General features: G+C 36.1%; 2 protein-coding genes across 2 annotated transcripts in view; both read right to left on the bottom strand.

Moving 5' to 3' along the window:
* Positions 1–683, bottom strand: part of BRIP1 (BRCA1 interacting helicase 1) — a 179,914-nt gene extending 179,231 nt beyond the window's left edge. The window contains exon 1 of the mRNA XM_040640924.1: positions 554–683. The gene's annotated coding sequence lies outside the window, so the exon portion shown is untranslated. The remainder of the gene's footprint in view (positions 1–553) is intronic.
* Positions 684–4,123: 3,440 nt separating this feature from the next.
* Positions 4,124–27,371, bottom strand: part of INTS2 (integrator complex subunit 2) — a 43,314-nt gene continuing 20,066 nt past the window's right edge. The window contains exons 13-24 of the mRNA XM_008695460.2: positions 26,302–26,478; positions 25,420–25,528; positions 20,521–20,625; positions 18,363–18,527; positions 16,868–17,069; positions 13,287–13,412; positions 9,127–9,325; positions 6,855–7,103; positions 6,345–6,452; positions 6,110–6,215; positions 4,527–4,703; positions 4,124–4,420 (exon numbers count right to left, since the gene is read on the bottom strand). Coding sequence (XP_008693682.2) covers positions 4,251–4,420; positions 4,527–4,703; positions 6,110–6,215; positions 6,345–6,452; positions 6,855–7,103; positions 9,127–9,325; positions 13,287–13,412; positions 16,868–17,069; positions 18,363–18,527; positions 20,521–20,625; positions 25,420–25,528; positions 26,302–26,478 — 1,893 coding nt within the window. The 3' untranslated portion in view covers positions 4,124–4,250. The remainder of the gene's footprint in view (positions 4,421–4,526; positions 4,704–6,109; positions 6,216–6,344; positions 6,453–6,854; positions 7,104–9,126; positions 9,326–13,286; positions 13,413–16,867; positions 17,070–18,362; positions 18,528–20,520; positions 20,626–25,419; positions 25,529–26,301; positions 26,479–27,371) is intronic.

Here is a 27,371-nt window from a genome sequence, read left to right as displayed (position 1 = left end):
CAGTAATAACCTTAACCATAGCCTATGTGTTCCAAAAGAACCACTATTCTAAGGTATTTTCCCGTTCTAATATTTTGTGATTCTGTGAAGCTCTGAGAATGAGATTTGGTGGAATCCAACCCTTTAATCTGAGCCAACAACTCAACGCTGGCCTAGTTACTCAGAAATAACCTGGATGGACATCAATTCATCCCCACCCCAGTTGTGGCAACAGGCATCTCAAAATGGGGCAGCTTCCCCCATTTGATGGAATAAAGCCAACAAAAACAAAAACACATCACAATTATCAGCCTCCCGCCGTCGCCCCCTGCCGCCAAGGGTGAGCGCGAGGGTCCCGGCTATACTAACAGGCCTCCGCTCCCTGGTGGGGTGGACAGGCTCCCTTCTCCCCAGGTTTTCGTCCCTCACTCTTCCCTCCTCCTTCAGCCCGTGGAGATCCCAGAGGCCCTGGTGACCCAGTCAACACCGACGGGCCCGCGAGGAGTTTGGGCGAAAGCAGAAAGCAGTCTTCCGGCCGGCTTCGCGCCCTCCCCCGCACGGAAAACAGACTTGCCTGTCCTGAGGAAAACTGAAACACCGCAGACTCGGCTCCGATTCACGGGAGCAATGGAAACAGATATCCACAAGCAAATACAGTGGAGTGCTGGCAAAGAGGGTCACACGCCTCTCTCTCTTCCTCAGCGGGCTGCTATTACCCGGGCCAGGTCGCAGGCTCGGGGATGCTTCAGTTTTCCCTGCCTGTCCTCATCAGTCCCCTCAACGACGCTCTCTCAGACGAATTCCCGCCTCCCACCCCCTCGACTCCCGGCATCCAATCGCAGGACGAGCTCAGACAACCAATCACCTGCCAAGACCAGAAATCAAGCAACCAGTCCTGGCGCAAGGTTAGGGGGCGAGAACTTCGGCACCCAATGGAAGCTGTCGTAATAAGAAAGGACCCAAGGTACTTGGCGGCACCGGAAGGCTAGCCGCAGAAAAGGGAACGCCTCGCCCAAATCTCAGGGGTTAAAAGGCGAAAGTTTTCTCCGCTTGACTTTTTGAAACCGGTGATTTAACCCGTGCATAGATTTCTTGGAAACTCTAAGTCTCTATTCTTAAAATCTGTAGACCAACAGAGAAGAAACACCTTTAAGCCTTGCTAAGTTCTCCGAGCATTCATCAGTGCCACTCAATTCAAATTCGAACTTACAAGTAGCCGGGCTACCGAAAAGAGGCGGGAATTGCCAGACTGAGCCAAACCAGGCGAAATGGTTCGATGACAACCGGCTACAGGACCTCATAATATTCAAGGCTCTCCCAGATACCAGATTGAACCAAACGCTCGCGAGGTCTTCCAGCACCTGATAACTTCTCTCTCTATTAAGGCTCATCCACCTGTCCCTCCCGAGACCAGTTTATTCTTCTTTGCCAACAAGTACACTTCAGTTTCCTCAAAAATAGGTTAACCATGATCTCCCTGAATTGTTATTTTTAAAGAGTTATGAATAGCCTAAACTTGGCTAAAATACCAGTGTCCAAAAAAGCAAAACCTGAGACATTTTCTCAAAATCGAGAAACTGGTTTGGGAGAGAAGGTTGCAGCAGGAGGGGAGCTGATTTGTTTGCCTCATTTTCACTTTTACTACATTGTCCCCAAATGACAAAACTCAGTCACGAAAACAAATTCTGCCCTTTTCTCATTTCAGATTCAGAAATTTATCCTAAATAAGTAATATAAAAGAAAGAAAAGGTAATAATACCTCAGCTTATAACAGTGCCTATTATAATACTGAAAAAAAAAAAAAACTTCCCAGTATAGTAATAGGGAGATGGTTATATCAATTCAATCACCATGAAGCCAATAAAATAATTATAAACATAAATTACTATAAACCATAAGTATAAAAATTAAACAACTTGCAAAAGACAATTTCATATAAAATTAAATGAAAAAAGCAGACTCCAACTGGATACTATGAATTACATTACGTGAAAATATGTGTGCATAAGCAAAGATGAAGGGAAAGTACTAAAAATGTAACTTATTGTTAGGACAGTGGAAGGGTAATTTATAAAAATAAGTCCTCAAAAATGCCTTCAAGTTGTTATTTTGCATTTACAAAGTTTTAAAATATCTAATCTTTTAAGTAACTTCTCCAGGGTAACTATTCTGATTTTCCTCTCCTAAATTCCTAAGGCTCTCAACTGACTCTAATCTTGTATTGCCATTTGATGTATGTGGCATAACAGAAAGGGACACACACAGACTCTGGAGCCAGACAGTCCTGGTACCAGTCCCTTGAAATGTCCCTTTCAAGTTAGTAGCAGTGAAATGAAACACAAAAAACTACAAGTTCATTTGATAAAGAATATGAATGTTTATAAATCAATATTCAAAATAGCTGCACACATCTGTTTTCACTTGAATAAAAAAAAATCACATTGTGACAAATCTTATAACCTTAACTTAAAATACATGAATATTAACATTTACTAATATATTTACACATTTTATTTACATCATCAACAAATCTGATGAAAAACAGCATATGTTATTTAACACAGCAGGTTTTGACCAGTCTTTGAAAAGAGATCCAGGAATGTGCACTGCATTTAGTTAGAAAACGTATTTCAACCTTTTCTGATTTGCTAGAGGTTACCTACTCACACAAAATAGTCCAAAGCCTCAGTTTAAAAACTAAACAAAACAAAACAGGAGCAGTTGTATTTAATCTTAAAAGACTTATAAAACTGCCTTGTTTAAAAATATGAAAATTCTTATGGTATTTTTAGTGGATGCTTTTACTTTTTGCATCAAAATTACTTAATTGAACACTAAGCATCTAATAAAAGTTATAAATATTCTATCATCTAGTATACTGTGTACTTCATGATTTCAAACAGCTACAAATTAGTTCTTATATAATACCCTTATGAGGTAGGGCCAGTAGTAATCCCATTTTACAAAGGAGGAAAATGACATGTGCCTATATGCTAGTGAGAAGACTGAAGTTAAATTTCTTTTCTTAAAAACCACACTTCCTTATTAGCCTACCTAATTTCTTTTACAAGTGAGGAGGTCTGTTTCAAGGCAGGGAATTGAAGGGGTTGGGAGGAGTGTCTCATTCAGGTAGATCTCAGAAAGCAAAGAGAAGTAACTTCTGTGTCGGATACTTAATTAAGGAAAAAAAAATTAGGACTATGGTTACCTGAATGCATCTACCTAATCAATGGAAGTTACTAACAGAGGACAGCAAAATCCTTCAGCAACATGGTACTTTACACTTTTTAATTTTTCCTGAGGTCCAAACACTATATGTATTTCCTTACTCAGAGATCTTCTAAAATTATGATGTGAATTATAATCCTGATAGCACACCAAGGGCTCTTCAATTTGGTGTGTTTCACTGCTCTAAACTTTAATTAGATACCAATGTATTACCCCCCCATGACCATTAGGTAAGTCAGTAAAACATTATAAAAATAAATCTTAAAAAAAAAACTAAATGAGATCTCCTTCCAGGTTCTTCTCTGCACAAAGATGTTTCTGTAAACACTTCTAAATTAGTATCTTAAAATTCCAAATTATTCAAGTATCTCTTTAAACATATGTCTCCATATTAGTAAAAATTGAAGCAAATATGTAAAATCTTAAAATTGTCATCTGTAATTCCATGGAAATCATTTACAAAAAGCTATTTGCCTTTTTTAAAGCCTTCTCAATACTATTTCTTGAGAAGCAAAATTCCATCTTGCATTACTATTACTTGCATTGCAAGTTTTAGCGATTTCTATTGGGTATTTAAACTCTTAATTTTTCCTGAATTCTCCCTTCCCTTTTTCTCCCTCTCATCATTGCATCATTGTCACACTGTTACTAGCTGACATTAAACACTAGGGCTACCCACAGACTCATCTTTATAAGAAATTAAAGGCATGGCACTGTTTCTTCATTGCAAAAACTAAATACAAAGCCAAATTCACTTTCTAGCAATGAGTTTCTTAAATGTGCTCCCAATAGAAAAAAAAAAAAAAAAAAAGCTCCGCTGCTACAGTATAAACATCCCAGCAAAGTAGATTCACAGAACTGCTAATCAAATATAAGCAAGCATAATTCTTAAAGAGAGTTCTAAATTATACTCATGTTGAACTGAATCGTTTAATGATCCAAGATGTTACTGTTCCCATTCAGTTTAGAGTTGTTATAAGATGCAGATTTGTATTGAGTATATGCAGCAGACAGCTTCATTTTTTTTGTTTTACTTTTTTTTTCTAAATTCCACTAACACTCATGTTTATTATTTCAATTATTGTGCTTTCAATACAATGACAGAGCTGTACATCAGGATCCATACTTCCAGTGTCTCCAGATCCATTTTTGTAAGATGGATCTTTACAGATACCAGACCATCCACTTGGTTTCTCCTTTATTTGTTGAAGACCTAAAAACATAAGGAAAAAAAATAAATTGAGGCAAGGAATCTGGAAAGGAGTTTGGCCTTTATGTTTGAGATATTAAAACAACTTTAAAAATAACTTACTACTTACGTGTAATAATTGGATCAATGTCTCTAGTCTGAGTGGCAACATCAGAGGCACAGACTTGCCCTATTTGGATCAGCAAAGACATAATATCCTCATACAGTGGAGGAAATGCTCGACAGAAAGAGACCAAACTTGGCAGAGTTGGCATGAAAAAAGCATACCGCTTAGCCTGTGTTAAAACTGTTGGAAAGAAGTTAAATAATTTTTTACTTTACGGATATATATTCAACATACATGGGCCTATTAAATATACTAAGCATATGCGATTGCTAAGTTTTCTAAGATATGTCTCATCCCTGCTTTCAGGGAGCTTACAATCTAATAGTCAGCCATTATCCAACATATAAATTGTTATTCTCAAGCACTGTGAAAAGTATATTTCATGTATTATTTAATTTAGTTCTCACATTTTATAAATGAGGAAAGTATTACTATGATACCTCTTTTATAGAGGAGAAAAACTCCTAAGTAAACTTTAGATTAAGAAACTTGTTCAAGGGGGTGCCTGGGTGGCTCAGCTGGTTAAGCATCTGCCTTCGGCTCAGGTCATGATCCCAGGGTCCTGGGATCGAGCCCCACACTGGGCTCCCTGTTCAGCAGGGAGTCTGCTTCTCCCTCTTTGTCTCCCCACTCCCACCCAATCTCTCTGTCTCTCTCTCTCTCTGTGTGCCTCTCTCAAATGAATAAACAAAATCTTAAAAAAAAAAGAAACTTGTTCAAGGCTACACAGCCACTTAATAGTGGACTTGGGATTGAACTCAGGCAGTTAAAGCTCTTAACCACTAAAAATAATAACGTGAGGTGAATACAATGAAAACAAAAATGAACAAAGTATTATGGGAGCACTAAGAGAATATGAAACTAACTAAGCCATACTTTAAAAGACTGAATTATACTTCGTATCTTCTAAAGTTTCTTTTCATACCATTTTACTCTACAAACCCGATGGTGATTAAAACATTAGGGTATGCTTTAGAACTTAAGGAAACAACTATCATATTTATATTTACACATCATGATTACATTTTTCTGGAACTCTAAGCCTTTCTAATAAATTATAATTTGTCTTCTATTGACCTAATGACATTCAGAAACCATATCTGATTTTCATTCGTAAAATATGGAAAGTTTTTTTCCCTTAAGATTATATTTATTTATTTAGAGAGAGAGAGCACACATGTGTGAGAGCAGGGGAAGGGACAGAGGGGGAGAGAATCCGGAGCAGACTCTGCACTGAGCACAGAGCCCAACGGGGGGGCTCAGTTCCACGACCATGAGATCTTGACCTTCCTGGGCTGAAATCTAGAGTCGGATGCTCAACCAACTGAGCCACCCAAGCCCCCCTGGAAAGCTTCCTATATTTACTTAAATCTATATATAATTACTCACAAAATGAAAGATACAATTTGCCTACCTATTCATCTCCTCTACACTAGAAATCACACTTGCAATAAAAAATTTTTCAAAAGAATAATTGAACAGATGGTGTAAATTAAACTATTAGTGACACAGACACATCATATTACTAAACCCATGTACTACTTTATGTTAGAAGTTTCTGTTATTGATGTTGGTTGGCTACACACCTGTTAGCAAAGTTCCCATGACATTCACAGCTAGGCGAGCCACACTGAGTGACTTTGGTAATGCATACTGGATACACAAATGAGAGAGCAACTGGATAGCAAATATCTGCAATACAAAATCAAAATGTTACATGTTTCTGAAGAATCCTTAAGTATTAAAATTTTTTTAATTTTTGATAACTAGCAAGACTGGAGGGAGATTAAAATTTTCCTAAACCTCCAAAATGCTCATTACCTGTTTTTCAAGTTCTGGCTGTGCAATAAGCTCAGGTATGAAATCCAGACAGATATGCATAGATGGAATACCTGCGACGGTCAGAGGTAAAAGTTCACATGGATAACCCTATCTCAACAAGAGAGGGGGGAACAGTTAGAAATTAAAAAAAAAAAAAAAAAACACACAAAACACAAAACACACACATACAACTATAAGTCAAATACAGATAAAAATACACGGGGAGATTTTTCTTCCTTTATGTAAAAGTTGCTCAGAAGGCTACAGTGCCCTGCATGTATCCTGGCGTTTCACCTTTCTAGTGCAACAGAATAAAGACAAATTATCTGAACCTATTAGTCTGAAATAAAATTTAAAAACTCTGGATTTTGGGCCATATTGCAAAGGACCATGATCATCTGTGTGATCTCTGACTTCTAACTGATCCTTATTAATTCAGTAATCAAAGCACTCTCCCCGCCTCAAAAATCAAGGTCAGCCATATAAAAGTGTCATTCTTTGAAAACACACCTGAAAGTGAACAAGTTTAGCAATGTTGGGATCAGCGATGTACATCTGGTGTAACAGACAACAGATAAGGCACTGAACTTCTCGAAGGTTACACAGCAAATTGTCTTCTTCCTCCATTCCCTTATTTGAAGCACTGGTAGTAATAACACTTTGAACATTCCTTAGCAAGCTGTCTGGATTGACACCCTTTGCTTTCTCTTCTTCAGTAGGTAAGCAAATCTCCAAGAGAATTTGGACAGCTGCACTATCCTACAAGCAAATAAAACAGTGAATTTAAGAAGTTTTTGAGAATTTTGCTTGAAAATCAAATCTAATTTTGTTTACACAAGAACCACACTGGTAAAATACCTGTTTCTTTAAAAAAAAAAAAAAAGGAGGTACTTTTAAAAGCAAATGTGAGCAATCTATAGGGCAGTGGTTCTCACCTTGTTTAGGGTCGTGAACACTTTGAAGGCTCTGAAGAAAACTACACACCTTCTCCATATAAAAATTAACATGTAAACAAATACACTGCATAATTTCAGGGCAGTCACATATCACTAAGGCAGGTCCATGGAACGCAGTTTAAAATCCTCTACTAGAAGAGCACTCAGATTTAGTGACATCCTGAACGGGGCCTAAGCAAAAAATGACTTCTACCAGAATCTCCTTTCTTTCCTCTCAAATTCCTACATCTCCCAAGATCCTATCCTGTATTCCCCTCTTTTTCTCACCTGGCTTCATTTTCCTCACCAATTAATTAATTCCTCTGAAGATGGTGGTTAATAATTAATGCCTAAACGTCACTTCCTAAAGCTTTTTTTCCCTTTTAATTTGAAGATGGGCTCTTTACGGCCCTGCTTTTGCACAGAAAAATTCTGCCTTACCATCTATTCCACCTGTACAGCTCATTGTTGCTCAGTCTACAAGCTTGAGTGTCATTTCATAGAACAGTAATTTCCTGAGGGGTGATACACCTGATGCCCCTACATTTAAAGGAGAGCTGTAATCACTCTTATCTAGCAGGAAAAGGTAACACCAAAAATGAATATATGACATGTATCTCTGGAAGACAGCCACTGCCTGGAATAGAAGAAAACAATTACTTCATCTAACTGTTTCACCAACTTGATTATAAAGTAAGGTTAGCTTTATTTTATAATTATCATTCTTGGGTCCAAGGGTTTTTGGTTTGGGGTTGCTGTTTTGTTGTTTTTGTTTGTAGACTCTGGTGCCAGACTACCCAGGCTTGAATACAGCTGCCACTTATTAATGTGTAGCCTTGAACAAGTGACTTTACCTCCCTAAGTCTCATTTTCCTAATCTGTAAAAATGGATAATAACACTTCGTACCTCACAGGTTGGCTATAAAGATTAAATGAGTTGATATATGTAAAGAACTTAGAATAGCACTCAGCATATCGTAAGCATAATATAAATGGTAGCTATTATGATCCTCAATCCCTTATCTGAAATTCTGAGGGCCAGATTTATTTTAGAACTCAGAATTCTTTTTTCATGTAATATTACATAAGATCTCCAGCAGAGACTAGGGTAGCACACAGTGCAAACATATTCACATATTTGCAGCAAAACCACATTCACAGTAAGTGGGATAAGGCCATAAATAGCTTCATCTCAATTCAAGTCAAGTTTTGTCACAAATGAGATGACATCAGGTCAGGTCTTTCTGCCAACTAAATTACCAAAAAAATGCTTCAGTTTTCATAACTTTTTTGATCTTTGTACCATAGATAAGGGATTGTGGATCTATATTATTACTCTAATTCCCCTTATTGCCAATGAAAATATTTCAGAAGATATATTTCAAACTAAGAAAACACTTCTGCTTTGAAGAACTCAAATTGCTTAACATTTAATCATCTCACAGCTCCTGCTTTACTCAAAAATGACTAAAGGCTCTAGTAAAATTCTACATTGTTATAAAACTTTTCTAAATATAAAACTGAACTCTTTATGTTGTCATACTATTTACCACTACCTGACATTTTATTATATATATACTTCTTGTCCATTTGATTAAAAAAAAAGTTTGTTAAAATTTAAATCTCATTTAAATGGCTAGTAAACTAATATCATGAAGATTATTCCTAATTTTAGTAATATAGGCCATCTGATAATCAGAAGCAAAGGAAACAGCATTATAATATGTTCTGTAATGAAAGAAATGCACAATATGTCACCGTTGTACATAAAGGGCTATCATATGCCACCTATTTGACTAATTATATTAACAGGGAAACTCATGACTATCTTGACTAAATTTTATTACCTGAGCAGCCAGTAATGCATTTTTCAATTCTTCTCTGGTAACCTCTGGGCCATCAGTTTGCCCAACTAAACCTATTGTATTATTCTGGGAAGGCCTATCTTGCTCCGCTGTTTCCTTCAGATGAGCACTAAGGTAGGCTTTGGATGCAAGAAGATATCCATTCAACATGTGTAGAGTAATATCCATCAGTGGGGGGCATCTAACACAGAAAGAAGAAAAATACATGAGAAAGAATATAAATGTATAAATTAGTTGGAATATGATCAATCAGTCCTGAACAGTACCTGAAAAACCTAAAAAGAGTAATAAGTAACACTCTTCCACTGAAATATTTATTCTAAAAATAAAAGTTTAATATATTTGTCTTATCCTCTATATTTCAAAATTATATTGAATATTGAATATATATTAAATATTATCTATTTCACCTTATCAACTAAGCCAAATACAATGTATGCCCTAGAGAAAAGATGCCTTTTTTGCAAAAAAAATGGCACTGCCAGTAAGTCTCTTAAATGGGAACCTGCAAAGCACCTGTCCTAAAAAGAGAAATATTCTGGGGCGCCTGGGTGGCACAGCGGTTAGGCGTCTGCCTTCGGCTCAGGGCGTGATCCCGGCGTTATCGGATCGAGCCCCACGTCGGGCTCCTCCGCTATGAGCCTGCTTCTTCCTCTCCCACTCCCCCTGCTTGTGTTCCCTCTCTCGCTGACTGTCTCTATCTCTGTCGAATAAATAAATAAAATCTTTAAAAAAAAAAAAGAGAAATATTCTGTTATTGATTAAGATGAAGGAGACTAGAACAGAATATTTATTCTTTCTACTCCTGTTTCTTCTTTGGAGCAAGACAACTTGCTATTCCAAAAGTGCTTCATCCACTTGACCTGGGATAAGTTACTTACTGAGCCTCAGTTTCCTCATCTATAAAGAGTACAGTTATTCATACCTCAAAGATCATTACAGATTAAATGAGATAAGAACATAAAAATTAAATATTAAAAAGGAAAGAAATGATAAATTAGTAACCACTAAAATTTAAAAAGCCAAGCCCTGGGACGCCTGAGTGGCTCAGTCAGTTAAGCTTCTGCCTTCAACTAAGGTCACAATCTCAGGGTCCTGGAATCAAGCCCCTATTGAGCTCTGTGCTCAGCGGGGAGTCTGTTTCTCCCACTGATACTCCCCCAACTTGTGCGTGTGTGCTCTCTCTAATAAATAAATAAAATCTTAAAAAAAAAAAAAAGCCAAGCCCTTAGAATAACCTGACAATGCCACGTCTCAGTCTATCACAGAAGGAACTAGCATGCATGCATAAACAGGCAGTACAGCTGTGTTTATAACCATGTAACAATGGAAACAGCTTAATCGATATATCAATGGTTTTTCTGAAATGTCCAAATTTTCTACAATAAACATCTACGTTTTTATAGTGAAAAAAATATGTCGGTATTAAAAAACTATGGCAATGTTTCCAAAAATCTCAAGCTCCACTCCAAAATTCTGAATCAGAGTTTCTGGAGGACAAGCCTAGTAATTTACATATGGGTTACTATGCAGCAGTTAAAACAAATGAGTTAGACCTATGCATATCAATATGGAAAACATGTGAACAACAGTAAGTTTTTTTAAAAAAGAACAAAAACGTGCCTATAATATAATAACTTAAGTTTTTTTAAACCACTGAAAGAAAAAGTATTTCTACTTATAAATTTGTAAATACAAAATAAAGCTACATACACACTAGTATGACAACAAAGTTTCCTCTGGAGATGGAACAGGGATTGGCCAAGAGGTCAAAGAGCAATTTTGCTTTCGCCATAGCAACATGGTAGATATGAGAGAGAACAATAAGACTTTACACTGTACACCTTTTTCTTACTGTTCATCTTCTTGTTTGTTCACTTACTAATGTATATAATGAAAACTTTCATACATACATAAAAAAGGGAATATGACAATGAATCTCCAAGAAATTATCACCTACCTTCAACAGTTACCGACACATGGCCAGTCATTTTCTCTACACTCCCATCCACTTTCCTTCCCATCACCACCAATGGGTTAGTTCAAAGCAAATCCTAAACATTATATCTTTTTATATGTGTATATCTTTTATATTGTTTGATATCTTTAAAAATCATGTGGATGATCACTTGGTAAAAAAACTAAATTTTAAAAAATTAACAAAATTAAAAGGCAAAACAAAACACAAAGGAAAAAACTGTAATATACATATAAAGTGCTAATATCCTTTATGAAGGACTCTTTCCAAACCAAAAAAGATACGTATTTCAACAGAAAACTAGACTAAAATATAAAGAAGAGATATCAACAGCCAATAAGCATATTTAAATATTCAATCTAATATACAAATTAAAATGAGAATCAAGTTTTCACCTATCAAATTGGAAAATATTACATAAAGTAGTGAAGTGCAATTTATCAAACACTGCTTTGGGAATGTAAACTGGTTCAGCCTTTCTAGATGGCAGAATGAAAAAATGAATATGAATCAACATATGAATATGAAAAATATGAATCAAAAACCTTGAAAATAAGCATGTTACTTTTGCCCCCATAATTCCATTTTTAAGAATCTGCTCAGGGGCACCTGGCTGGCTCAGTTGGAAGGGCATGCGTCTCTTCATCTTGGGGTCCTGAGTTTGAGTCCCATATTGGATACAGAGATTATTTCAATAAATAAACTTTAAAAAAAATAAAATAAAATATTTTTAAAAAAAGAATCTGCTCTAAGGAAATAGTACATAGAATAGTCACCACTGCACTATTGATAATAACAAAAAACAGAAATAAACAAAATGCCCAACAATAAGGATTGGGTTAAGCATAGCATAACTATGTGGAATACTATACAGCCAATTAACATCAGAATATCTATTAACCTGGGGAAAAGTTCGCAAGTTAAGAGAAAATCCAGGCTACGAAGAAAACATATACATTATAATAGCAAAATTTGACAACTTCCTGAATAACTGGAGGCAATTCAGGTGAAAGGTTACTTACTTAAATGGATTTTTAACACTGATAAATTGTTTTAGAAGTTGCTCTTTTCTGGAAGTGTTATTTACTGCTCTTTTTCTTTTATTAGATACTTAATGTCATTTAAACTGTTCATTTTCCTGACTCCTATTTCCTATGAGACCTCGATTTCACCAAACCATATATAACTGATTTTGCAAATTTTGTCACTTCATGAATGTCATCCCTTGGGTTGAGGACAGATGACTACATTCATAGAGTGTATATCCTAGTTAAGTCTTCGTTACCTCCATTTTCTTCTTCCTCTAAGCCATTTAATGCAAAGCTTGTCTTCTTAAGTTACCACCTAAATGACCTCTTTATCCTAATATTCAAGGCTAAATTCAAGGCTAACCTGACATTCCAATTCTAAAGGGTGCTCCTCTCAACAAATTATCCCTCCATTCCAAGCCTTTTTCATTTGTGCTTCTACACTTTTGCTCACACTGTTCCTTTTCCCCCACAATGCCTTTCTTAACCCCTTATCCCGATCATTAGATCTAAACCCCATTTCTATCCTTTAAAATACTACTCAGGTCCTACTTACTCTACATCTTCCCTGAACCTTTAATAGCATCCATTTACTAAACCATTCACCTGCATATGACCATATTATTTAACTTTCCATGTATTTGTCTTACTTCTCCATACAGGTGATAATCACTTTAACCTATGTATCATTTTATTACTTAGCACAGTAATTGGAAATTCAAATATTAACGATGTGAATTAATTAAATTGGCCTCCTGAGGTGAAGCCACTTCAAAGCAATTGATTAAGCTCAGCAACTGGCAAGAAATCATAGACAAATGTGGAATCAATGAAGCTGATATCACAACTGCGGATGCCAAAAAGATCACAGTTTAAATGCAAGCAGTGGTTCATAATAAGCGAATTTTTAAAAACCTTTTTCAAAAATGCTAACAACAAGGCTAGATTTTACTAATCACGTATTAAATATTAAACTGAATAGTTCCTGAATGTAGACAAAACAAAAACAAACAAAAAAAACCCACCTCACAGTGCACACTGCCAATTACTAAGACGTTCAAACTGAATTTCTTCGATTTCTTTTGACTCTCCAAAGTATAACTTCAGAATAAAACTGAAACTAAAATGATACATACCTGTGTACCCTCTGGTCACATCTTAGGACAATGAGAGGATCTATCATCAGGTCATTCTGAGTATACTTTTGTTGCCGTACAAACTTTATTGAAGGCTGAAGTGCATTCACTGTCATTACCCATAGCCTGACGAGGAAATAATCACATGTTCAAAAACAGCTATATTATAGTTGAAACCTGCAGCCATTCAGCCCTAACTTAGAAGGATATATTCAAGAAAAAATTTAAAAACAGGTGTGAATGAACTTGGAAAAACTAAGAACTACTGAAATCTAACTTATTATGATGTCTCCAAAACAAATGAAGATAAAACAGTAAACACAACGTAGTTTCAAAAATCCTCACAGTTATAATGGAATAATCATGGCACATAAAATAAAAGTATGAATTAAAACCTTAGCACTTTGAAACTGTATCTGGCCCCATAAATAAGCCATGGTTCTGTATCATCATAAAATCTCAATGTGAGATGCCACTTTGAGATTAGATATCAATAAACTCTAAAAGTCATTACTAACCTGATTGCACATCAGAATTACTAAGGGATATGCCAATAGGAAGGGTACCTGATCTCTTACAGTGAAGCCCAGGAGTCCATCAGCCCCAACTTGCACACAGAGCTTGCCCACTCTTAAATATGAAGGGATAGCCAAGAGTCATCAGACATTTAAGGAAAGCATCTAGTTTGAAAAAGATTAAAATATGCAAACAGAAAGAAACTTCAAAGAAACAGAGAATATAGGGATGAGAAACTTTTTAAAGCCTATAATTAATATCCTTCAAGGATAGAATATTGCACATATGAAACAAGAACAGGAGGCATTTAAAAATATTCAGGTAAGGGACACTTGGGCAGCTCAGTTAAGCGTCTGACTCTTGATCTCAGGTCATGAGTTTAAGCCCCATGTTGGGCTCCATGCTGGGCATGGAGCCTACTTTAAAAAAAAAAAAAAAGAAAGAAAGAAAAAAGAAAACTAAAAATGTTCAGGTAAGAAAGAGCTCTTAGAGATTAAGATATTAACAAATTTTTTAAATTCAAAAAAAAGACCAGAAGATAACATTGAGGAAATACTCAAAGTATATTCAAAAGACAAATTTAAAAAAAAGAGAAAAAAATCAGAAAATAAGGGGTTTTAAAATAAGAGGCCTAAAAGCTAAATTACAAAAAATTACACAAAACAAAGGGAAAGAAATCACTGAAGAAAAAATATATAAGAAAATGGTCTTAGAAATGAAGGCATTGGTCCCCAGACCAAAAAGAAGGCCAAGCACCCAACACTATGAATAAAAAACCCCACACACACCAAAATACATCATCATAAAATTCCAGAAAACAGTAAAAGGAAAAAAACCAACAATTTAAGAGAGGAAAAACAATGGTCACATACAAAGGAGTGGAAGTTGATATATCACCGGATTAATTAATAGCAACAAGGGAAGTTCAATTCATTCAGTAGAATGATAAATAAATAAGTTCCCTAAGCACCCTTTCTCAGGAAGCAACTTGAGTGTGAGTTTCACTCACTAAAATAAGGAACTACACCAACGACAGAGAAAAACATGGAATTCAACAAAGAAGAGAGAAAAAACCAATTCCAGGATGGCTATTGTGCATGTCGCAAATTAAAACATACGGATGGAAAGCTATGAAAGGAATGTTTCCAAGAAAAAAAATGTTACTGAGACATTACCTGATATGTTATAACAATTATAAAGTAAATGTACTCTCAGTAATGGAGTTTAGGGATGAATTAGTTATTGATACAAAACGAACACAAAAACAAAACAAAACCACAAGTAAATGGAAGAAGGAATTATTAACTCAGGTTTGTGTGTCAGATATGAAGGAAGGCAGCTGTATAAGAAAGAAATTGTAATCAAAGGATAGTGCATGTATCAACTATAAAAACAGCACTAATGAAGTCATAATAACAGGCACACTGAGTACTACTTTAACCAAAAATTTTGGTATTACTCCATTGGGAGAAATGGAGGAAAGGAAAGTGTGTGTTGGAGGAAGAGGGACTCACAGGGGAGGAAACAGGTAAGAGGGCTAACACTTCATCTTGTATAGTGGAAAGTCACAGATAATTTCTAAATTGGAAAGTCAGGAAATCATAGTAATTTAAGTATGTTATTGAGATAGATGGGGGGATATAAATGCCAGAATAAAAAGGTTGAAGAGCTGAAAACAGCTGTCTCTGGGGAGCAGCAGTCTTAAAATGGAAAGGAATATACTATGTAAGTTCTTAAGTTATGTGCATTTATTCATTTGATATAAGTAAAATTACATTTAAGAAGCATAAATATGGGACACCTGGGTGGCTCAGTCGGTTAAGCGTCTGCCTTCAGCTCAGGTCATGATCCCAGGGTCCTGGGATCAAGCCACACATCGGGCTCCCTACTCAGTGGGAAGCCTGCATCTCCCTCTCCCTCTGCCCCCCCTTCCCCTCCCCCACTTGTGCAACTCTCTCTCACAAATAAATAAAATCTTTAAAAAAATTTAAAATACTAAAATAAAAAGCATAAATATTCCCAGACCTATTGAATTAAAAACTCAGGTAACTCCAGCCCAGTATTCTGGGGTTTTTTTAGAGCAGACTAGGTGTTTTTTGTTTTTCTATTTAAAGAGGGTTTTTGTTGTTGTTTTTATTTTATTTAAAGTCCAGTTAGTTAACAGACTGTGTAATATTAGTTTCAGGTGTACAGTTTAGTAGAATCACCACTTCCATATAACACCCTGTGCTCATCACAAGTACACTCCTTAATCCCATCACCTATTTAGAACAGGTGTTTTTGATGCAATACATGGAACAGGAGAGACTCATCTTCCTAAAGCAAAATAACTAATCCAGTGTTCTCTAAACTTGACGTGTGCTAGATTCACTCAGGAAATCCTTAAAAATATATATATATTAAAAATATTTAAATATTAAAAATTAGTATTTTTAAAGAAAAATACTAATGACTAACTCCCAGCAACAGACTTTCTGATTTAATTAGCATGGGGTACAACTTGCAGATCAGGAGCTTTAAATAAAGCTCTCCAGGTGATTTTAATGCACGGCAAAATTTGAAGCCATGCTAAGGACTGCAAGACACAAGATGATCTGAATCACAATTAGCTGCAAATGAGAGATATGTGAGAACATTTTTAAAGAACTTTCTCAAGTTGGAAATACTTTAAGGTTTCTCTGCTTCTTAAAGTTTATTTTTTTTTTTTTAAAGATTTTATTTATTTATTTGACAGAGACAGACAGCAAGTGAGAGAGGGAACACAAGCAGGGGGAGTGGGAGAGGAAGAAGCAGGCTCCTAGCGGAGGAGCCTGATGTGGGGCTCGATCCCAGAACGCTGGGATCACGCCCTGAGCCGAAGGCAGATGCTTAACGACTGCGCCACCCAGGCACCCCTTAAAGTTTATTCTTTTCCTTAAAGTTATAACAGCTCTTTAATTAGTAGTCTTCAGAATGGATTTATATTGTCAGATAATCAACAATTTTTTCAACATTTAAGTTTAGGTTATTGTATACAATCACTGCTATATGCTTACTTATTACATGAAACAATACACTGAAATTACCTTCTAGGCATCACAGTATTAAGAACCATCCACAGTTTATTGACGGTTTGAAGAATTCGCCGTGGAACCCCTGAATTCAATAGCTGGTTCATATTGGATGTTAATACTTCTGCATAAGGTATAAGTTCACTGGCAGAGAGTAGAGTCAAGTGTTCTAGAATCTGCATCACTTGTGTGTGACTTACTGGGACAGCTGAAAATGCTAAAAGGAAAACTTGGCAGTCATGATCTAAATTCTGTACAACTTACCAAATAATATTTGGTAATACTTTCCTATCAGACTACATACCACACAAATCAAGGAAACATTATTGCTGAAAAAGAGTAAAACTTTCAATCCTGGCCACAAGTTTTGGCTACACTTAAAATAAAGGCCTAAGAAAAATTCATGTTAAGTATACTTATATCATAAAGATAAAAATAATCATAAAGATAAAAGTTATAAAAATCCCATTTTAAAAAACACATTAGTGACACAAAGACAAATGTCATCTCCCTGGTGATTCAGATTAATTTTAAACATTGACCAAAACATGAAAATATACCCAAGTATTGCTTTTGGTAGTAACATTCAATAAGATTCAAACTTCTTGATATTTTCCATCTGGGTGGCCCCCTTTCTAGGATGTAAGTATCCAGCAGACTGCTGTTAGTAAAAAATTTCTAGAACTGTGCTTTTCAGTAGAATAGTCACTAACCACACCTGGCTACTGAACACCTAAGAAAAGCAGCTAGTGCAAACTGAGATGTGCTGTGAGTATAAAATATATACCAGACTGCAAAGACTTTCTGTGGAAAAACAGCAAAATATCTCATTAATATTTTTTATATTGATTACATGATGAAATGATAATATATTGATATATTGGGCTAACTAAAATAATTATTAAAACTACTTTTGTCTGTGTTTTACTTTTTAATGTGGCTATAGAAAGTTTACAATTACATATGTAGCTCATGTCATATTTCTATTTGACAGTGCTTGAACATTATCCATTAACGGCAAGTAATATTGCTCTATTCCACAGCATTTATTCCCGACCAGTTTAGGACCTTTCTAAAACCACATGACCTGTTTAGTGATGTAACGTAGAAACTATGAGAAAACAGATACAAGCACGTCAGAAGAAAAGGTTAAAACTCCGAGGGCGACTGTTAAGTGTCTGACTCTTGATTTCCGCTCAGGTCATGACCTCAGGGTCCTGAGATCAAGCCCTGAGTAGGGCTCCACGCTGAGTGCATAGTCTGCTTGTTCCTCTCCCTCTGCTCCTCCCCCAACTCACGTGCACTTTCTCTCTCTCTCAAATAAATAAATTAAAAAATAATTTTTTTTAAAAAAAGGTATAAAACTCCTTAAACTCAAAGAAAATTACTTAAAATATATTGACCAAACATTGTTACATACCCAGGAAAATTCTGCATGATTTTACGATTTCAATGAGCCTAACATCTCTGTACTACTAAAGGCATAAAAGGGGTATCCAATTTACTATACCTTCTTGGAGTTGTTTAGGAGAGTGGTTTTTGGCATTATTGGTCAGTAGCATTCGCCTTAACAGGGCATCAGTCCCTGTGATTTCTTCTTCACAGATCCAATCATCCACAATGCATAAATGTGGGTAATTAGTTGCAAGGAGACGTAGTAAAGCAGAATGTAGCCCTTGAAAATTTACAAGATGTCAAATGGATTCTTCATTCTCGAATACCAACATCTTATCTCCTCACTCCCCTCTCCCTTGTCCCTTTCATTTTCCGCAAACCAAAGGAATGGGCGCATCTTGTGCATGCACACTACCCTTTGAGAATTTCTGTTCAGTAATTCAGCCAGAGAATCTGCTTAAATAAAGATCCCCAAGTGATTTGATACACAAAAAGGTGGAAACTACTGGTTTTATCAAAAGTTCTCAAGCTTTCTTCCACCCTATCCCAACATAAAAGTCTCCCATCAGGAAACAGTTGTTTGACATAGCAGTAGTTCAAGAGTTGACTGGGGAGGAAAGAAAAAAAGGGGAAAAGAATGTCCATTTGGGGGAGATCACATATAGCTTGAGAAAGGCCTTACTCAGAAATTCTGATAGGCGTCTACAGAAGAACATGTGCTCTCTTCCAACCCAGTTCAGAATCACTGCCACAGATGGGTAAAATCAAAGTTGCCCACTTTGAGTGCCTAAAAGATCTCAGGCACTCTGTGTACATTTTTTCATTTCTCCCTAATGTCCCTTCAAGGTAAGCAATATTGTCTCCATTCTACTGTAAGGCAACAGCCTGAAAGACATTTATGAAAGTTCCCTGAGTCACACAACTAAGTATGTCAGCCAATCAAAGCAGTATGGATGATACCTACGAGACAGTACATTTATCTTCCTTCAAGAAGAGTTAAGGAAGCTCAAAAGGAACGGGAAACTTCGTTTTACTAAATCAAAGTATTCTTTCTAACGTTTTGCTTATAGCACAGTTTGACTATTCATGACTATTATTTTTAATGATAAATGATTCTGTAGAAAATGTCTATTTAGATATCTGAAGTATCACTATGCTAAGTGTTTGGCACATAAATACCTAATAAATATTGTTGTTACTATATCATCATCCTCATCAGAGTTACAAGAGTAGTAGTAACAGTATTAGTTGTAATAAAAGTACTTTTCATCCAATAATCTCCTTATTATGCAACTTAGATCAAATCATACCACTTAGTCCCAGTAGGGAGAGTATCTGCCTCCTTTGTCATAGAAACTGCTTAAAATTAATATTTCTGTTTGAATAAATGCTGCAATCAAAAGTATTAAACATTTAAATATCTAAATGCATAACTACACGTACAGTTAAGACTGTCTCAAAAGTCACAAAATGACTGCTTACATAGTGAAAATTAATCTACATTTCATAAGCTCCTCAATAAAATGTTAGTTGCCAAACATTGCCAAATATAACATTAGTTTATGCAAAGATATAAGTAAATAAATGCACACATCTGGTTAAAGGTGACGAAAGAAGGTCATCTTTGTTCCTGCTTGAAATCAACCATAACAGAGAAAGAAAAAGAAAACTTCAACTTCATAGAAACAAACAAAAAACCCATACTCAAATGTTAGAAAAAGAGGTGTTAAATTAAGGAAAAAAATTGAATTTCAAAAACTATTACTATATATCTATTTGACAATTTTACAGTAAAAAACATAGTAATTCCATGCTACGGAATATTATGGATGAATTAAAAGCAATAAGGTAGATCTATACATACTGGCATAAAAAGATTTCTAAGACTCCAAGAGAAAAAAACAAGTCTCAGAAGGGATAAGGTATAATGCCATTCATAGTTTAAAAAAACAATTTTTTACTCATGTGTGTATCTATTAGCTTCAACCATATGAAACTGCATTTTTGTAGGTCAAAAAAGTTGAATACCTGCAATTTCATATGGCTCAACTTATAAAAAAAATGTCTAAAATTACATACCAAAATAAAACTGAGTTTTGGGGAAGGAGGAATGAAAGAAGTAAGAGAGTGAGTGATGTAAAGAGGACTTTCACTCCTGAATTGTTTGAATTTTTTTTTTTAACCACTGAGCACATTTTATACTTCCTAACACTATACACAGTAAGGTATCTTTAACAATAAACGTTAGCAGTAAAAGGCAAGAAAACAAATACCTCCCAACTCCTGTTGCAGCCCTTGAGCCTGTCGAATAAGGAATTTGATAGGAATCTGATCCATTAAAGACGACGAATATGATTTGGGCTTTCTTTGCATGGCAGCTGTCAGTCAAAGATACAAAGTGTAAGATAAGAACAGTGTAATAAACAACAGAAATCTTAACCTTCAACCTAAATGGAAGAAAAACAACATTAAGTTACTTTTAATTCACTTAATCTGTGAATATACTTCACAGAAAATGAAGAAATAGTGGATACACAGGAAGAGCAAGAACATATCTAAAAGCAAGATCTGGAAAATGCCCCCAAACTGAAACTAGTGAGGAGAAAAATCGTTAAGTGAGAGAAGCCATCTGCAAATGTGCCCCACACTAAAACACAAAAACAAAACAAAATGAAACAAAACCCCTGATAAGTAAGTCAAGACTCTTCCAAATCTAATTAGGAAGACTAAATTCAGTCATGACCATACGGCTTAAAGCTTCATGACTCCAATAGTCTTAATTTAATTATATATCATAGTGGTGACTCTTTTTATTTTTTTTTTTTTAAAGATTTTATTTATTTATTCGACAGAGATAGAGACAGCCAGCGAGAGAGGGAACACAAGCAGGGGGAGTGGGAGAGGAAGAAGCAGGCTCCTAGCAGAGGAGCCTGATGTGGGGCTCGATCCCAGAACGCCGGGATCACGCCCTGAGCCGAAGGCAGACGCTTAACCACTGTGCCACCCAGGCGCCCCCATGGTGACTCTTTTTAAAGGAAGTTGGGCAATATGAATTTGACTGCCTTCTCTCACAACTTCTATCTTTAGTCAGCAAACAATTCCTTTTCTAAAAAAAACAAGTCCATCTTAGGGGCGCCTGGCTGGCTCAGTGGGTGGAGCATGCAACTCTTGATCTGAGGGTTGTCAGTTTGAGCCCCACGTTGGGTGTAGAGATTACTTAAAATACCTCATGTTCAAAAACCTTCAGTGGATTCCTATATCCCCCAAAGTAAAGGTAGCTGCCAATCAACACTGTCTTTCTCTGTCTCATCTCCATCATATTCTTTTTTTTTTTTTTAAGATTTTTATTTATTTATTTGTCAGGGAGAGACAGAGAGCACAGCGGGAAGAGTGGCAGGCAGAGGGAGAAGCAGGCTCCCCACCCAGCAAGGAGCCCGATGTGGGGCTCAATCCCATGACCCCGGCATCACAACCCAAGCCGAGGGCAGATGCCCAACCGACTGAGCCCCCTAGGCATCCCCATAACCCTCTCTTGTAAATTAATAAATTAGCATCCTAGTTTTCTATACCAGTTTTGTATGAATTCCATAAGAACACGTTTCAGAAGGCAGTTAAACAGAATAGGTTCCAATGATAGTCAAATCCTGGTACCAACACTTACTACTGAGGGAAATATTCTTAGAGTAATTAGGAAAGAAAAAGAAATAAAAGGCATCCAAATTAGAAAGGAAGAAGTAGAACTGCCACTCTCTACAGATGACATATGTAGAAAGCCTTAAAGACTAATCAAAAAACTGTTAGAATAAGTGAATTCAGTAAAATCGCAGAATATAAAATCAATACACAAAAATCTGTTGCATTTCTACATAAGCTATGAGAAAGAGAAATTACGAAAACAATCCCACTTACGATTACATCAAAAATAAAACACCTAAGAATAAATTAAACGAAGGAGATGAAAAAAACCTAATTGACACAATATAAATATAAACAAATACAAATATTTTTAAGCCAAAAATATGTGTGCATATGAAAATACATATATGTATGAGTGTGTATATATGTATATATACACATACACACACACACACCCATTTTTTTTAATGACTATGACATTCTAATACTTGGCTCTAACTCAAATTTCAGAATTCCATATATGAGCATCTGCAGCTAGCTGGTGGTTGCTAATGATTTTTATTATAAGGCCAAAACCACAGAATAGTTAACAATGTACTGAAACTACAACACAACTTCACACGTAAGAATAAATGTGAGGCAGAATAATCACCTTTTTTCACTGTGGAAGAGCAAAGTTCTCTCATGTTGTGATATATTCTGCAGTCATTATTCTCCTTGGAGATGAGAAACTAGACTAGGAAAAGGCCTCAACCAGGGGAGAACAATTCTCCAAGGAAAGGCCAACGCTCCATTTACCTTCTACATCACATTGCCTCTCAAGGACATCAGTCCAGGGATTCTCCCCTACGCATTATTAACCTTACCTCTCCAGTAGATTACCCACAACATACATTCTCTCAGCTCTTTCACCTTTAAAAAAAAAAAAAAAAAAAGCCCTCTCCTGACCTCATTTTCCTCTCAGATTACCACATTCATTGCTTTCCTTTCTTTACAACTCCTCCAAAGAGCTACCTCTATTCATTGGCTTCAGTATATCTCCTCTATTTTTCTTTTCAATTCACGACAATCAGGCTTTCTCTTACCACTTTACTAGTAAAACTGTAAAGGTCAAATGACCTCCAGCAAGCAATATGCATCCATCAGCTAAGCCTCAGTCCTAATCTTAACCAATCTAGCAACATCATCTGACACAGGTGATCACTGTATCACACACACACAAAAATGTGTGTGTGTGTGTATGTATGTGTATATATATATATCCTTTTAAACATTCTTCCCTTGACATGCAAACATCATATTCTCCTGATTCCCCTACACTTCCATCCTTGGTGATCCTATTTAATGTCGTGATTTTATATATATATATGCTAAAGGATCTCCCAGTCCAGGTATCCCCCCGGAATTCCAGGCCAGTATATATATAACTGTCTCCTTAACATCCCCACTTGAAAGTCTTTCAGACATTTCAAATTTAACATGTCCAAAACTGAGCTCCTGATCCCCTACAAATCTGCTCCCTCCCTAAGATCTTTTATTTTAGTTGATAGCCATTCTGTCCTGTAGGCTCAGGCCAAAAGCCTCCACATCAACCTTGGCTCATGTCTCTCAAACCTCATGAATCCATTAGCAAAACCTCTCAACTCTACCTCCAAAATGTATATACCCTGCTACCAGTCCAAACCATCACTACCTTTCACCTAGAATCCTATAAAAACCTACTAACTACTTTCCTCTAATCCCCCAGTTCCTTTCCCAAGATTCGATCGAGGCTGCGTTGTTCTTCCAACCTAAAATCTTTAACTTTCCAACTGAGATCCATCAGACTGTTACATAAAGAACAGGAGCTTCACAGGAGGGGCATCTGGGTGGCTTAGTCAGTTAAGCATCTGCCTTCAGCTCAGGTCATGACCTCAGCATCCTGGGATCAGGCCCCGCAGCAGGCTCCCTGCTCAGCAGGGAGTCTGCTTCCCCTCTCCCTCTGCCTCTCCACCTGCTCATGCTCTCTCTCTCTCTCTCTCTCCCTAATAAATAAATAAAATCTTTAAAAAATAAAAAATAAAAATAAATAAATTAAAAAGAACAGCAGCTTCACAGGAACACTGGGTTGAACTAAGCATGTCCCTGGGGACTGGGAAACGTAATCTTTAAAGATTCTTCCAGGCCTAAAAAATTCTGAGTACTTGTTAATTCCTCATGGTATATACACAAGCTTTGGCTATACTACTCTCTGTACTCAACTGTGTTAAAAAAAAATTTTGCTAGATATTCATTTATGTAAAAAATAAGGGTGTATCTTGGTCCCTGCTACAGTATTAATGGTCTGAATTCTTCCCCAGAACACCTCCTTGTAATTTATTCTTCTTTAACAGAATTCACTACATGTGGATAAAAATGAGAGACTATTATCTAATGCTTATTATTAGCCCACCTTTTGGCTAATATGACAAAGACTATAATTACAGTTATGAGATATCATCTGTATAACCCTAACAATTATAGTCAGAAAAGAAAGGAGCTGAGAAATTCACAGTATATTTAAAACGTAATACTTCAGATAAATAAAAGAAACTGATCTGCCAAACACTGAAAAGTAACTTTGATTTATAGCTTTCAAAAAGTAAAATTACTCAGCTGTGGCAAAATAACAACCCTTACAAGAATTTTCCCTGCATTACCTACCCAGTGCCTACAGCTTTCTAATCATTAGTCATTTTTTGTTCAAATATGCAACTATATACATTTAGCAAGCCTAAAAGACAACTGAATTTTCTTTTTCAGATATAGAAAACACACTGCTTTATACTGACATCTTCTATGTTGAATCTGATTTTCTGATATTATAGAAAGTAGCTATGTTTGAAAACCCAGCTCAATGATAATTTTAATGGCAAAATGAAACTCTTGTTATTTTTTTCTACTGTTTTTGACTCGATTGTTATTCTTCACCTAACGGAAGGAAAGTAGGGTAAAGACTGCAATCAAGCCAAATAAAATTTCAGTTATACTTCCTTTAGGTTTATCTTTTTTTTTTTTTAAGATTTTTTTTTTTATTTATTTGACGGAGAGAGACAGCGAGAGAGAGGGAACACAAGCAGGGGGAGTGGGAGAGGAAGAAGCAGGCTCCCAGCAGAGCAGGGAGCCCGATGCGGGGCTTGATCCCAGAACCCTGGGATCATGATCTGAACCGAAGGCAGACGCTTAACGACTGAGCCACCCAGGCACCCCTAGGTTTATCTCTTAATTTACTGGGACTTAGTAAGGTCCCTAAAATTATTAAAATACAGACAATTCAGTTATTAATTTAGCCTGGTAAAAGGGGGCTGAGCCGCAAGGGGTGGTTATGTGCCCATACGTGTATGTATTTACGCATCAGAGTATACGATGCCTACGCTGCAAAGACTGCAGAACGATATCGGGGCTTGTTAGAATACTCGACCTTATTTTCTCACATGACAGTGTGGAAAGTGAGAGAATGTAAACAAATAAAACGAAGTATCACTAGAAACACTCTTCTATGTATATGTACAACTTACCTAAAGTCTTTGTGTTTGCTAGGAGAGCTTCCTCATAAGACAGGATATAGTAAAGCACCAAAAGCTGGGCTGTGATACTGAAACGTTGATGAAGGCGGATGTTATCGCCCTGAAAGTAATATTATAAATACTTTAAAACACTGTTAAATTTCATGAGTACTTTCTGGACGGTAAATGCACCGAAAATAGACTATTCAGTGTCACCATTCCCAAGCTCAGATAAAATGGGAGAAATGTTGCCATGTCTGCATTAAACTCAAAGAGACAACTTGAAGTTCAAATCTGAGATGGCATATGGGAGATGAAAGGCAACATGCTTAACAGTCTTTATGATTAAAAAAAAAAAAGACTTCAGCTGCTCCTTAACAGCAATTCCATCAGGCTGCTTCTGAAAAAGGTTTACAGAGGTCTCAAGTATTACCAGGAATTACCATGAAGAAAATAACTCCTAAAAAAACAGAGCGTACATCTGAATAATTTGTGAAAAACACAACCATTTTTTCCTGCTGAAAAACTGAGAAAAAAGATTTTCTTCAAATTTCCCGTTTGAATCTAAGTGTATCTTAGATTCCCAGGAAGCTAAACAAAACTCTGTTGACCCTGTTGAAACATCACATAGTCCTTTGTTAAGCACACACTCTCCAGAGCACTCTTTAGACTTTAAAATGGAGCTCTCTTAAAGATTTCCTCAGAAGGTGCCTCTTCAATGAACTACTTGGAACTAATACCATACTTGTAAATTTCATAAGTGATCTGAAGAAATGTAATTCCATTTCAAATTCAGAACCACCTAGAATTCCTCTAATATTCAAAGAAAAAATGTGGAACAAGTCAGAAGAATAAAAGAAAAATCAGCTAATAAATGTATAAGAACTATTTTACCCCAATGACTCCTTGGAAAATACTGAGGATCTCCTGTTCTGTGACTGGCTGATTTGTGGCTTCTGGATTAGATTTAGATGCAGGAGTAAGTATGGAATTTATGTACACGTCAATCAGAGGAAGTAATTGAGGATGAAGTGGAGTGGAGGTTTCACACAGCTGTCTATAAATCCAGTCCTAAAAAAGAAGGTTATAAGTACCAAATCAATTATGGCAATAAGAAAAAGCAAGCGAAATTTAATACGAACATACAATTTACATGATTTATGAATCAGTGAAACTATTAACTTCTAGCAGCTAAAATATATTACCCAGTTTCACAACTGTCTTTGATCTAAAAATATGAATTACTTTTATATCCTAATCAAGACTATTGTCCAGTGGTAGATAAATCTATAATGATGAATTTGGGTTTTGAATGTGGACTTTGGGTTTTTAATCTATTAGTTTTTAAGTGGTAGGAAAAATATTTTAAGTCCTTACTATATCTGTATTTGGAGCACCATCTGTGTTACAGAAGACCCCACCGCACAGAGGAATTGAGGGAGAGGGACAGTTCTTCACAGCAAATCCTCAGGTAGATTAAGAAAGTGGCTGGCAACCACTTATGGGAGACCATCACTTAATTACACATGGATAGAGAACATGTGACTACACGGGGTGTGCAGACTCTTAATTCTCACCTATTTCACTTGCTAAAAACATAAAGAAGCAGAAGATTCAATCTACCTGGAAAATAACTTCACTAAATTGTGGAAACAAGGATAGTTAAAGGTGATATATCAATGCATATATTATTCATTGTTCTTTATAAATAGAAAAGCCTCTAGAAAAGGTTCAGATTTCTTTACCTTCTGGGACTTATCTTTCTCTTTAGAAGGCCTTTTAACTGTTTGATATAGCCAAATATAACTAATTGAAAATATATCAAAATATATAGATTAGGTTAGGTGTTAGCTGTCCTTGTGACAAAAGTACAAATGCTGGTCATGGCTGACAAGCAACTTTCTCAGTTTGGTGAACAAAACCAAAGCATAGAAAATGGCAATATCTTACCAAGTTTTAATGAA

The sequence above is a fragment of the Ursus maritimus genome, unplaced genomic scaffold (genome assembly GCF_017311325.1).
Source record: "Ursus maritimus isolate PB19 unplaced genomic scaffold, ASM1731132v1 scaffold_24, whole genome shotgun sequence".
In the NCBI taxonomy this organism is placed as follows: domain Eukaryota; kingdom Metazoa; phylum Chordata; class Mammalia; order Carnivora; family Ursidae; genus Ursus; species Ursus maritimus.
The sequence above is the reverse complement of the archived record's forward strand: the minus strand, read 5'-3'. Positions and strand labels throughout refer to the sequence as shown.